The sequence below is a fragment of the Podarcis liolepis genome, assembly GCF_965112155.1.
Source record: "Podarcis liolepis genome assembly, chromosome: 2".
NCBI classification, from domain to species: Eukaryota; Metazoa; Chordata; class Lepidosauria; order Squamata; family Lacertidae; genus Podarcis; species Podarcis liolepis.
The window spans coordinates 88574826-88588060 of NC_139555.1; the positions used below are offsets into that span (position 1 = coordinate 88574826).

At 43.9% G+C, this 13235-nt stretch overlaps 1 protein-coding gene across 7 annotated transcripts in view; it reads left to right on the forward strand.

Moving 5' to 3' along the window:
* The window catches only part of TMCC1 (transmembrane and coiled-coil domain family 1), a 112654-nt gene extending 107351 nt beyond the window's left edge, over positions 1-5303 (forward strand). For all 7 annotated transcript variants that reach the window (XM_083492785.1, XM_083492786.1, XM_083492789.1 and 4 more), the window contains one exon: positions 604-5303. In XM_083492785.1, coding sequence (XP_083348911.1) covers positions 604-918 — 315 coding nt within the window. In that variant the 3' untranslated portion in view covers positions 919-5303. The remainder of the gene's footprint in view (positions 1-603) is intronic.
* The last annotated feature ends 7932 nt before the right edge of the window (positions 5304-13235 follow it).

Genomic DNA, 13235 nt, shown 5'->3' on the forward strand with positions numbered 1-13235 from the left:
TACCTTTCCTGAAGAGCTGTGTCTCTTCATTCAATCCCAAAGTTGCACTGTTTATAACAGTGGCCTGTGATATGAAAGCATGAAATGGAAAACACGTAGGATCCACTGTCATCTACTGTTGCTGAGGCTGAATCTATCATGCCACCAAGGCTTGTGAAAGTACTGTTGTAAATGCAATAATCAACTTGCATTGTGGTTGGAGCTGCTTGTTTGCATTGCGAATTGCCTGTATGCACTATGCAGCACGAAGGGAATTTTTGCTACAGGACATGAATCCAACAAGTGTTACTCATATCCTGTGCCGCGTGAGTAAGGCTGCAGGAATGCCTGAGGTACTGAGCTCCCAAACTTTATTTAGACTCAGGATATGCAAAACCAGTTCTTCATCCGTGTCCTTGGCACCTGATCCCACTGTCAGCAGACTGGCGTGATTCCAACCAAATGTGTCCAGGAACCCACTGCAGTTTTTGACCTGTTTGAGTAGGAAGCAATACAGAACAAGGGCAGCCTCTCTCCCTTCCCCATTTTTTGAATGAAACCAACATGTATATGCATGAGATAAGGTGTTGTACAGTTACTGATCCATTCTCTTACTCTCAACAGGAGGCACTGGAGGCATGTCAAACCAGAATCTCAAAGATGGAACTGCAGCAGCAACAGCAGCAAGTTGTCCAGTTGGAAGGTCTTGAAAATGCCACTGCCAGAAACCTCCTGGGCAAACTAATTAACATCCTCTTGGCTGTCATGGCCGTTCTGTTGGTCTTTGTCTCCACCGTGGCCAACTGTGTTGTCCCCCTCATGAAAACTCGCAGCAGGACGTTCAGCACTTTATTTATAGTGGTCTTCGTTGCCTTTTTGTGGAAGCACTGGGACGCCATCACTGGCTACTTGGAACGGTTCTTTTCTCCCCCTAGATGATGTCGAGAAGAGCTGGCTGTTGCCCTACCCACTCCGGTTTGCTCTGGCAAGTGAGCATGGCAAAGCTTAATCAGCCACTCCTTCCTCTGCTGAAGTTTTAAAGTGTCAGAGTGTGAATTTGTTTACAGTTAAAATAACATTTTCTCTCTATGAGACACATTGGCAATAGTATTTTTTAGATTTTATTCAAGAGCTCTTTTTGGCAAAAAAAATCCTGGATACTTTTTATGTAGCATGGTTCTCTTTGGATGCAAATCTTTAAGTTTCCTTAGATGTACAAAAATAAAACACCAATTTGGAGCACACCAATGGGCAATTTAAATTATGGCGAACTACTGTACTAAACCTGTTGGGGGAGAGGAGAAGACAGTTACATAAAGCGTAATAAAGATTAATCTAGTGCACAGTGACACCGTGATGATCCCATAATGCTACTGTGAAACCTGACCACATTCCATGTCCGAATGTATAGCTTCAGGGTGGCTTTCTCTAATGGAAGACCAGTGCAATGCATGGAAGTCCCTGGATCCGTTGCTGGGTTGGCCTCTTCTGCTAACCACCCTCTTTCTGCAAGGCCTATTAAACTTTTTGGCTAGCTATATGAAGTGGACAAGTTATGCCAGACATAGTTACTGCACAGTTGTACTACAGTATTTTGAAGTAGCCCTTTAAATACTTTAAGCAAATGCCCTTGGTCGCACTTTTACGGTTTTTTAATATATGTATAGTCACAGATTTAAAAATCCGAATGGCATACTTGAAGAGTGTAATACTCAAACTCTCAGTGCTTCCTTATTGTTTCTAATAGGATTTTTTATTATTCTTATTGGGGGTTGTTTTTGAACTTAGTGGTGGGCAGGGTCATCATCTCTCTCTCTTTTTGTTTTCCTTTAAAATAAAGAAGTGACGTTCTGAAATGAAGAAATGTGTGAATAAGTGTGAGCTGTCTTATCCTGAAACAGTTTTGGAGAAGGCAGAAAACAGCTTCGAGTGCATCTTGAGTGCAGACCTATTCAGGTGTGATTTGTATTCTCCCTAACTTGCCGACGCAGCATCACAAAGAGAGCTCTCTCTCCTCCTCTTAGTCTCCACATAGTGTCTTTTCTTTTAAAGGTGTGGCGGGCAGGTCTGTTACATATAGAGAAGTGAATACTTTTCAGAGAGTAAAGAAATCCTTGTCTGACGTAAGGAGAGATGAAAACTAACTTTTGAAACGGCCAAGTGAGTGAGCTGAAGTTCTGCTCTGAAAATAAAATTCGTACTTGGAAGATGTAATCTCACGGATAGTCCATAGGTTTTATATTTTCAATTTAGATTCTTGCATACCAAAGCTAGGCTTGTGGCCGAATAGCCTACATCCAGTCAGCTTCAGGTCTGTTCTGAAAGTTGCCCTATATCTTTAAGGGAAGGGTAAACGCTTAAGGAAACATCAGAGCAAAAGGCCAATCCCTTAGATATTCCCAGATTTAATTTACTGTTCAAATAAACCCCTGATAATGGAAACCAAAGTTATCCTGTTAGCAAGCTGGCAGTGTTCACTGTTGGTGGGGTTTTTTGTGTGTTTAGAGCCCTTCTGTGCATCTTGTTCTCATATAGTATGTGATGGAGAGAGTCTCCTTCCCTCTATAAGTAATAATATTTTGTACCGCTTTACTGACTGATGGTTGTACATTACCAAGAAATTGGGGGGGGGGGGAGTGTAACTGCCAATGGCTTGTGCTGGTTCATTCTCCACCCACATTTATATTGACTGTCAAGATGATGCCCCAGAGAGAGAGAGAGAGAGAGAGAGAGAGAGAGAGAGAGAGAATGTTGTCCTGGGCAAGACATGCAGTTAGGGGAGAAGTGTCATAAGAAATGACTGCTTGTTCCTCTGCTTTCCTTTTTGGAAACATATGAACTGGTCCTGGGACTGGAACAAGACTGTGACGTGTTTCTTTCAGGAGCCTTTTTCTTTTTTACACTGGCCAATAGGGTTTATATCTCTGGAATTCAGATTCATTCTTAATTCTGGCTCACTGTCTTCATTGTGAAACAAGTTCGTTGTTTTTTAAAAGTCTGTTTTACATTGTTGGAATTCAATAATTTATTGTAACTTACCCTTGGTCAGTATTGCATCTTAAGAAATTAACAATGCCCAAGTGACCTAAAATAATGTGGAATAGGAAGTCCAGGAACTCTTGCTGTTAGGGCTTTATCCTCTAGAACTGCGTAACCATGTCCCTTGCTTTCCTGAATGGGACTTGATTTCTGATTGCTATCTTCCAGCAGCGAGAAACCTTCCCTCTCCCTAGTCATGGTTCAAGAGATTCAGCATATCACTTTTCAGATTCACGGCTCTTTATATACTCAGGTTCCTCAATCTAATAACATTACACCTCATTGTCACTGAGCAAATATCTGCTTGTCCTTCTAAGGAATTGCCAGTTTCAACAGACTCAAGCCAAAAAATAAGTAAACAAACATTCCTGTTTCCCTAGACTTGCAGATACAGAGTGAATTTGTTAGTATTCCCATTCCCATTTATCCTGATCTGCCATGATGAGAATCTCTCTTAAGTTTATGCCCACTTTACTTGATATAGCATCCGACTCTCCACCCTTTCTCAATTTTCACGGTATTTCATTAAAAAAAAATACTAAAGGAAGCAACAAGGGCAGGCTTTGGTCTGCATTCTGAAGTGCTTGAAATGAGCCTCTTCCAGGAACTCGTATCCTGGCATCTCCTTCAGATTTTTGATGGTACTCTGAATTCACTGTAGATTTGTTTAGCCCAGGATACAAACCAATGCAAAGTGGATGATGAATGAGCACTTTGTTACTCATTACTCATTAAAGTCTAAAAGGAGGGGGTGGCGCTTAATCCCATCCCCTGTAAAAATGCATTTATGGTTTCTGAATTCTGAGTGTACCATAAACAAATTGTCCTGTTTACCAGAAGGAAAATGATTGATAGACCCCCCTGATCTCCAGGATCGTTCTGTGAAGGTCTTTTGGCTTACAGTTATAAGTGATTCTCAATACCATCATATTTCTGAAAGACTGCCAAAAGTGCTTTGTGTTGTTGAGTCCTATCTGTCAACTCTCCTAACCCGACTCCTGTCTTGTCATTTTGCCATTTTTATTTTTATTTTAGTTTAGTTTAGTTAGCAGATCATACATTTTCTCCCTACTGTTGGTCTGAAGGGCTGTGGCTGCATCAAATTGTTTAAGAGATGTTAATTATTTCAGAAATGTGAACTAGCTTTAAAACTCCCATCCCATTTGCAAGTGCTGTGTTCTTTTTCTTGAAGGTGAAGCATTCCTGGATGACTTGTTTAGAGGCAGTGTCTGCCAGTGAATGAGTGTGTGTGTGTGTGTGTGTGTGTGTGTGTGTGTGTGTGTAAGTGTGTGTAACATTACTCTTACTATTGCTTTTTTTACTGCTGTGGACCTCCTTGAGTTATGGAATTATTTTTCCATATAATTTCTTATTTGGAAAGGGTGAAGTGTTTAATATATTAATCACATATCAGCTGATCACAAAAAGGAATAAATGTAGCAGACTGCCTTGAAGGAAAGATAAGTGATATTTTAACATGCTTACCATGCTTCATGAAACATTTTCGGTCCTACTCAAGAGTAGATCCACTGAAATTCATGGGCATAAATTAACCATGCCTGTAAATTTCTGTGGCTCTGCTCTGATTACAACATGGTTTGAAAGAACCCTATTTGCCTTTTCTTTTTTTTTCTTTTTTACTAAAGTGAAAAGTTAACCATGTTTTGATTTTCTTTCATACCTCCCACCATTGCATATGATGCCTCATATGTTCTGAGCGTATCCTCAAGTGATAACATTGTGTTCACAGTGATTACTTTATTAGTTTATTCCAACTTTGTGGACACCTAAAAACCTGATGTCGTTGAGGAGGTCTGTAGGTTTGTGCATTGGCCAGCTGGGTCAGGATCTTTCTTCTACATGGGGTGGGGGTAGGACTTGTAAGAAATGAAAGCTGCAAGCAGTAGAAACCAAGAAATCAGCTCCTGACGGAGGGAGGGAGGCGGGTGTTTTGCCCTTGCTGGATTGCTTGCCAGTTTCTAAGAGAATTCTGAATGTGGCTAAAAGAGGTCTGTGTGTCTGTATTGTGTATGCCAGGTGGTACCGTGCATCAGTAGGCAACTGACATAGCTGTAAGTGTGGTTTTTTAAGAAGTATAAAACTAAAAACTCACTTGCACAGGAGGAAGAGTTACAGAAATGACACTTGTGAACGTAACACTGTAGTTTATAGGTATTTTAAGCTGCTAATTGTTGAGAGGGATTGACATTTGTCTTGTCTGATCGTCACAGGCTTGTCTGTGGCTTACACTGTATATAAAATTAAATAAAGACCTCAGATATTAAGTGCTGTGTGACTTCAGTGTTTCTAAAGGTTGTCTTGGGAGGGGTTGGGCAGGGAACCAATGCAATGGTGTGACAATATTCGAGCTATCAACCGCTCTTTTGGTCCTGTGAGGGAAAGGAATATCCAACCCGGAAATGGGGGAGGGAGCTGAAGTAGCATGCCCAAAAGTTGATTTTTGTCAAAGTTTGTGTGGCCTTTTCCTTTGGCCATGTGCTTACGTTATCAAGTCCTTTGACCACATACAAAGCTGCTGTATAGCGAGTCAAAATTGGTCCATCTAGTTCAGTCCTGTCTGCTCTGACTGACAGAGGCTCTCCAAAGTCTTAAGCAGTGGTCTTTTTCCCAGCCCAGCTGCCGAAAAACCTGTCAATGGAGATGCCGGAAATTCGAGCTGAGACCTACTGTATACAAAACAATGTGTTCTGTGCTGCCCCAGCAGCGGGTTTCAAACTTTCCACCTTCCAGGAACCCTAACCACACCCATCTGTTTTCCAATAAACTTCTTCACATCGTATTCCAAGTGATTTTTTTTTTAAGTTGCACTCTCCGGTCACATGAAGCCCTGTTGATGGCCATCTGCTATGCTATGCATACCCAAAATTCCTGTGGCCACACAAATGCTCCAGAGCACAGTTGGGAAACACACACACACACACACACACGGACTGATAAAGGATAAGTGGTACAAAGTTTTCCAGTGTGGTTGTCTTCACACAGCCCTTTCCAACACTGACTCTTTGCAATAGACCTTGGAGGGCTGGGTAGGCAATGAAGCAATCACATGATCACGACTTGGAGAGAAGGAACTCAAAGCTGCATTTGTTCAGCTCAGACTTGGTGCCTTAAGATGGTTGGGGGAATCCTAAGATGGTGATCAGCTGCATCTCTGGGGTTCACAACAAGTCTCCTTGCCCACAGAGGAGCTTCAAGAGGACCGTGGGTTAACTCAGGCAACCCGATGTCAGCCTACACCATCTCTCAGGGTAATTTTAAGGCTGAAATCTACTTGGAAGAAGGAAAGGATGTACATGTCACAGGGGGATTTTATCTAGGGAAGACTTGCCAATACAGTGGCTGCTACCATCTATGTTTATCACACAAGATCTGTGCAACACTGGCTGATCTGACAGCCTTTTCCATCCTAGATTTGGCATACTTCAGGACCTGCCACATTTGTCTTCTTTCCTCTGGCAAGGTAGATAGACAGTTTCTCTTTCTCTCCATCCTGGCTGTAGCTAAGAGAAAAGAGACATGTGAGATGGAACCTCACAGTTAAGAGTTGCTCTCAAGTGACAAGAAGTGCTAATTTAGGATTCAAAATCAAATTATGATTGGTTATAATAGGAATTTCAGAGAAAGCATGTTTTGGCAAAATGATCACATCAGGACACAGTCTCACTACATATGGATCAGGTATCCCAGAACATTGCACCCTCTCCAACAACTTGGGAAAAGCTTACGATTCATATGGGGAAACTGCAGTGGGGTCTACTGCCACTTAAACATAATTTTCAAAGTATTTTCTTGCTCTTGTATCCTCTTGGATAACTAGGTGATGGTGGGAGCAGTGGCAGGGCTGGGTGCCACTTCTCACTTTGCCTCAAGCTGGGACCCCTGGTAAGCCAGATAGGACCCAGTTTCACAGGCTATCTCATTTCATTTATTTCATAAAATGTATATACCACTTAGAGGGACGCGGGTGGCGCTGTGGGTTAAATCACAGAGCCTAGGGCTTGTTGATCAGAAGGTCGGTGGTTCGAATCCCCGCAACGGGGTGAGCTCCCGTTGTTCGGTCCCAGCTCCTGCCCACCTAGCAGTTCGAAAGCATGTCAAGTGCAAGTCGATAAATGGGTACCGCTCCGGCAGGAAGGTAAACAGCGTTTCCTTGCACTGCTCTGGTTTGCCAGAAGCCTTAGTCATGCTGGCCACATGACCCAGAAGCTGTATGCCGGCTCCCTTGGCCAATAAAGCGAGATGAGCGCCGCAACCCCAGAGTTGTCCATGACTGGACCTAATGGTCAGGGGTACCTTTACCTTTACCTTTATACACCACTTAAGTTATAAAAAAACCTGGAAGATATTTACAAAATGTGCCTGGCTGGATGTTTGAGCCCTGTGGGGTGGGTGTAAAATCCGTTTTTATTTTTAAAAATAATGCCCATTATATTCTGAAAAACAGGTCTTAATCTATGTGAAATAAAAATCTACATTTTGAAATTTTAAAATTGTGACAAAATGTAAAGGTGTTTGAGGAATTGTGTTGCCCTTCTCTAGGCTTGGCCCATGATGTGTGTGTGTGCACACACACATATACATATATAAGCATTATATGCATCTTAAAACACTGGGAAGTTACAGCTCTTAAAGAGCATCTTCCCAGACAAGCCTTCTGGGTAGGAACTCTTATTTTTATTCGTCTTACTCTTCTGTACTCTTAACTGTTGGTCTGGCACACCACCTAGTGGCGGACTGATCTATTTTGCTGTGATCTTATTTCAGCAGTTCCTTCTGTTTGCAGAAATGAACTTAGTAGCAAATATTTACACAGAGGTTTGAGACTCTGGCGTGGGACCAAAATGGCCTTTGTTGCCCTGGATGATGGATCACCTTCTCTGGGAGACAGACAGAAGTGTGTGGTCCATTGGTTCTCCTGGATCTCTCATTGGCTTTTGATACCATCCAGTTATGAAGCTTCTGGGTGAGGTCAGCAAAGTTTGGACCCATTGTGTTGAAAATCACGGGAAGTCATGCCCAAGTCACATTTCAGTCCACCAACTTGATTCAAAATGGCAGCCAGCATTTGAACAGTGACAAAAACTGCCACGCTCCACTTCAGGAAGTGAGGACAAATGGACAAAACATTTCCCAAAATACAGTACACGGGGGGGGGGGGGAGCGATACTTGTTGAGAGTTAAGATCCCTCAGGTGCTGCCGATGTCCCTGCTGTGAACGCTTCCTCCTCCATTCCTCAAAAATGGTGGGTGGTGCCCATTGGGACTTAAGGCAGGAGGCTAACAGTAGGTGGAGCCATAGATTACAGACAAGAGTCAACTAATTCTAGTTTGTCCCCATCATCTTCCCTGTTGAATTCTACAAGGACAACACTGAGACAAAGGAAGAGGAAGCTGACAGAGGATGCCAACCCTGGACTGGTTGTAAGGAAGGAAGGCAGGCAGGGGCTGGCTGGGAGCAAGCAGAATGGTGGGGCAATGCTCCATTCATCCTAATAGACCACCCTCCACTGTTAATAATTAAAGATTTTTTTACCGTTGTCTGAGTTAAATAACTTCATTCATTTTTGTTCAGATATAAAAACAGTAGAACCTCAGAGTGTGATGCACTGAATGAAAAGAGACAGAGAAGGAGGTGCATGAGAGTTACTGAAGTACATCCACAAAATTATCTTGAGGAATGGCAGTAGTAAAAAGGTATGTGTTTAAGGCAGAGCTTTCCAAACTTTTCAAGTTGTTGACACACTTTTTGGACATGCATCATTTCGTGACACTGTGATTCAGTTTTACTAGCAAACCAAAAGTTAAACTAACCCGTTCCAGCCCCAGGAGGAGCGTGGGCCGTGTTCGCACGACACACTTGCACACTGCAGCTGACACACTAATGTGTCACGACACACAGTTTGGAAAGCTCTGGTTTAAGGGCACCTTATATGCCAGAGCTGAAGGGTCAAATGCATGTGAACTGGAAGAGAGTCCTCAAGTGTGAATCACCACTAAGAAGGCCTCGTCTTGTGTAATCACCAAATCATTGACAGGCACGCAAGCAGGATTTCAGATGCAGATCTTAAGAGTATGGTCAGGGCCATGCAGTGTAGGTGGGTCTTATGGTAATCTGGTAGTATAACATTTAGAGTCTTAAAGTTTAATACTGGCACTTTGAATTGGAAATACACTGGTAGCCAATGCAGTTGGTGGGCAGGGGGAAGTAGAGTCACATGTTCAGACTTTCTGGCCCCCATTAGCATCCTGGCAGTTGCATTTTGCACCAGCTCAAATTTCCGAGACAGCTTCAGAGGCAGCTCCTTTAAAAGCCCCCAGGCTATGCCCTCTCCTGGAGAGCAGAGCTGTGTGTATTTCACAGTATATACTGCCTCCTGAATGCAGGTGGCGCTGTGGGTTAAACCACAGAGCCTAGGACTTGCTGATCAGAAGGTCAGCGGTTCAAATCCCCGCGACTGGGTGAGCTCCCGTTGCTCGGTCCCTGCTCCTGCCAACCTAGCAGTTCGAAAGCACGTCAAAGTGCAAGTAGATAAATAGGTACCGCTCCGGGGGGAAGGTAAACTGTTTCCGTGCGCTGCTCTGGTCGCCAGAAGCAGCTTAGCCATGCTGGCCACATGACCTGGAAGCTGTACGCCGGCTCCCTCGGCCAATAAAGCAAGATGAGCACCGCAACCCCAGAGTCGGTCACGACTGGACCTAATGGTCAGGGGTCCCTTTACCTTTACCTTTACTGCCTCCTGATCTAGCCTTCTACCTCAGGCGTAGCACAGGGGATGATATCCCATCACCAGCATTGTATTAAGCTTCAAACACCAGTGCTTCCGTATGTGGATCGTGGAGAGATGCCTTCTTCTCTTCCACCTCAGGCAGCAAAAGATCTTGGGCCTGCTCTGAGAGCACATATCCCACAAGTGTCCTAGGAAAAAAACGTTTTTTAATTGTGAGAGAATGGTGGTCTTGCACAATTTTGCAGTGAGATGCACTTCCCAGCACTTTTTTTTGGGGGGGGACACAAATTCAGGGCAACTAAAATGGCCATTGTGCTCTCATGATTTAAAAAAACCAGGAAGGTGGCACTTGGGAAGGTGGCATCCTGGATTTGGGCTTCAAAGAGTTGGAGGTTAGGAGATCAAGGCCCTCTAGTTGAAGCAGAATCTCTATAAGATGTTTGCTGAATTGTAATGTAACAGTTCTTGATAAACTTGTGTTCCAGGGGAGAGTGGAGCATTTGTGGCAGCCACGGGCTCAAGCCTGAGGCTCTGGGTGCTGCTATGAGCATGTGCCACAACATCTGCTGGTGGCAGGAAAGTTCCCAGTGCCCCTGGGTGCTGTAATCCAAGCCTTGGTCTTAAGGCTAATGGCTGCCAAGTGCTATCTGCGCTGACCCCATTCTGGTAAATTTGGGAAGGGTTGGAATTCATTGTGAGCCTAATCCCAAGATTCAAACTGAGGGTGGGGTGTTGTTCATATCTGTAAAATTTGGTGTCCTTCTGACCCAACTTCTTGTCCAGCTGCAAGGATCAACACTGTCTTTTTGCTCTTACTTGGGTCACTTCCTGTTTCCTCCTCCAGCCTCGATAGGCTGGTTAAGGAAGATGAGTGTCCATTGGCATCTTCTCTCTTTGTCCATCAGAAATGATGAAAACCACCTGCCCCAGGAGGCCTCCCAGTAGCTTTTAGGACTAGGTGGACTTTGCAAAGTGATTATTATTGCTTTTAACTATGATCTCATTATATTTTGGCCTGTGTTTTAGTTCTTGTATTGTATCTGCAAACCTTTATCAGACTTCAACTTTGCAATCAATCCCAGATTGCCTATCAAGAAAATCCCGTTTTAGTGCTCTGTGCAGCCTGATCTTCCTTATCTGTTGCTGTTCAAATGTGGGCTTTGGCTGACACCTAGTGGTAATGAGTACTCATTGTCCCAGTATCTCAGAATCAGCAGCAAATGTCTTTTCATATTACACCAGTGTGATAAGAGAGGCTCAGTTGGTAGAGTAAGGTTACCAGACCTCCCCATTTCCTGGGGATAGTCCCCGGATTTACAAATCAGTCCCCATACAAAATCCATTGAAGCTGAAAAGTGTCCCCGGATTCATTGAAAAAATCTGGTAACCTTATGGTAGAGGACCTGGGACTCTTAATGTCAGGGTCATGGTTTGAGATCTGCATTTCAGGGGGTTAGACTAGATGATCCTTGTGGTGCCTTCCAACTCTGCCAGTCTATGATTCCATAAGGAGTTCATAACTTTGACACATTTCCCCTTTCTCCTGAAACTACATGCCACCTCTGCAACATGCCACTCCCCACAGCTGCTGATGAGGCAGGAAAACCTTTTGCAGAGTATCTCCCCAAGAAACGGATCAGGAGTGAGGAGTGAATCAGCAGGTTTCAGTTTTGCTCAAGTTCTCATTCTTTCCATCCGAAATTCAGTTCTCCAAAATGTTGAAGGAATTTGCACACACACAGAGGGGAGAGGGAGGGAGAAACCCACGTGGAAATTCATCAGATTTTCATCTGCTGCCCCCTGACAATCATTCACTGTCAGCCCAATCTGCTTCACAGGGCTGCAAGGTTAACTGGGCAGGGGGAGAACTGCGTATGCCATCTTGAATTCCTTGGAACAAAGGTGGAATAAAATGTAAACAAAATAAACAAGCTGAATGAGCAATGACCCAAAAGAAGTATACTTAATGCTATGGTTGCCCTGGGAATGCAAAGCAGAAGGAGAGCATCCTCTGGCCTCTTCCCTTGGCTAGAGCAAGTGCTGGGCACCTTCAGCTCCAGCAGCAAGGCCAATGACCAAAGGTGATGGCGGTTGTGATTTAGTAACATCTGGAGAGCCAAAGTTTCCCAACACCTGGGCTGGAGGTCTCAGGTTTGCTGAGTGTTTGCACTCCCTGTCTCTCACCAGGTGCTGGAGGTCCAAGGGAAACTCCCCTGTCTCAACCAGCGGAGGATCTGTGAGGATCTGCTTGTTCCTCTTCTGGACTCGGAGCAGTGGCTCTATTTTGCTCCAACGTCCTTGGACTCCAGAACTGGAAGGAAGAGCATTTGAACATCTCCCAATGTCATCCAGAGGACCGAGGCCTGTTGTGTGGGGTGGGGATTGTTGCTTTATTGCATTATTGAAATCTGTTGTAAGCAGCTTTGAGGATCAAAAAAGTGGGATATACAGTGGTACCTCGGGTTACATACACTTCAGGTTACAGACTCCGCTAACCAAAAATAGTACCTCGGGTTAAGAACCTTGCTTCAGGATGAGAACAGAAATCGTGCTCTGGCGGTGCGGCAGCAGCAGGAGGCCCCATTAGCTAAAGTGGTGCTTCAGGTTAAGAACAGTTTCAGGTTAAGAATGGACCTCCGGAACGAATTAAGTACTTAACCTGAGGTACCACTGTAGATCTTCTTTTTTAAAAGCATACTAAACAGCAATGCAAAATATGTTGCTGGTTCAAAAGGCATACACGGACTTCTCTTAGGCAAGAGCTCCACCGCCCACCTTAGTCAGCAGTTAAAACCAAACCCACAAGCAATCATTTACATGTTTTTAATAATCCTTTTCATAGTTTAGAACTCATCTGAAGACAATGGGCAGATCCTCCTTCCACTGTGTGTGTGTGTATATTCAGTCAAGTCAGTTTCCACCACTTCCTTCCCATTGAGTCATAGTTATTCTTGTCCCAAGGACCAGCTTTTCATCTCTTTTTTCATGGGCCGAAGGTGTTTGTGCAGAGTGAGGTGCTTCCTGCCCTGGCCCCTGGGAAAGCCAGCCGTCTCGGTACATGTAATCTATGTTGCTTGAAAACAGAGGCCAGAGTTCTTAACATCCTGTACGGACTAACATATTTTTAACATGGGGTTGTTTAGAAGGGAATCATGTAGGAAGTACAAAAACAGAAGGAGGGTGGTCTAGCTGTAGTCAGGCCCCTGCAGAGCTGGTCTGAGGCCCAGGGCGGGAGTCTTGTTAGAATAAAGTTTTAAGCTCAAAAAGCAAACAGCCAGTTCAGTTACATAAGAAGGCAAGAGAGTTCAGATAATCCAGTTTATTGCAACATCTCCAACACAGTATATTTTACATAGCTGTTTATACATTAGAAGCTCAAAAGTTAGTTATCACTAAGCAATCCTACCTGACTACCCGCCTACTGTGTAACCTTTAGTCACAGAGGAGCTCATTTTGTCAATAAAAGAT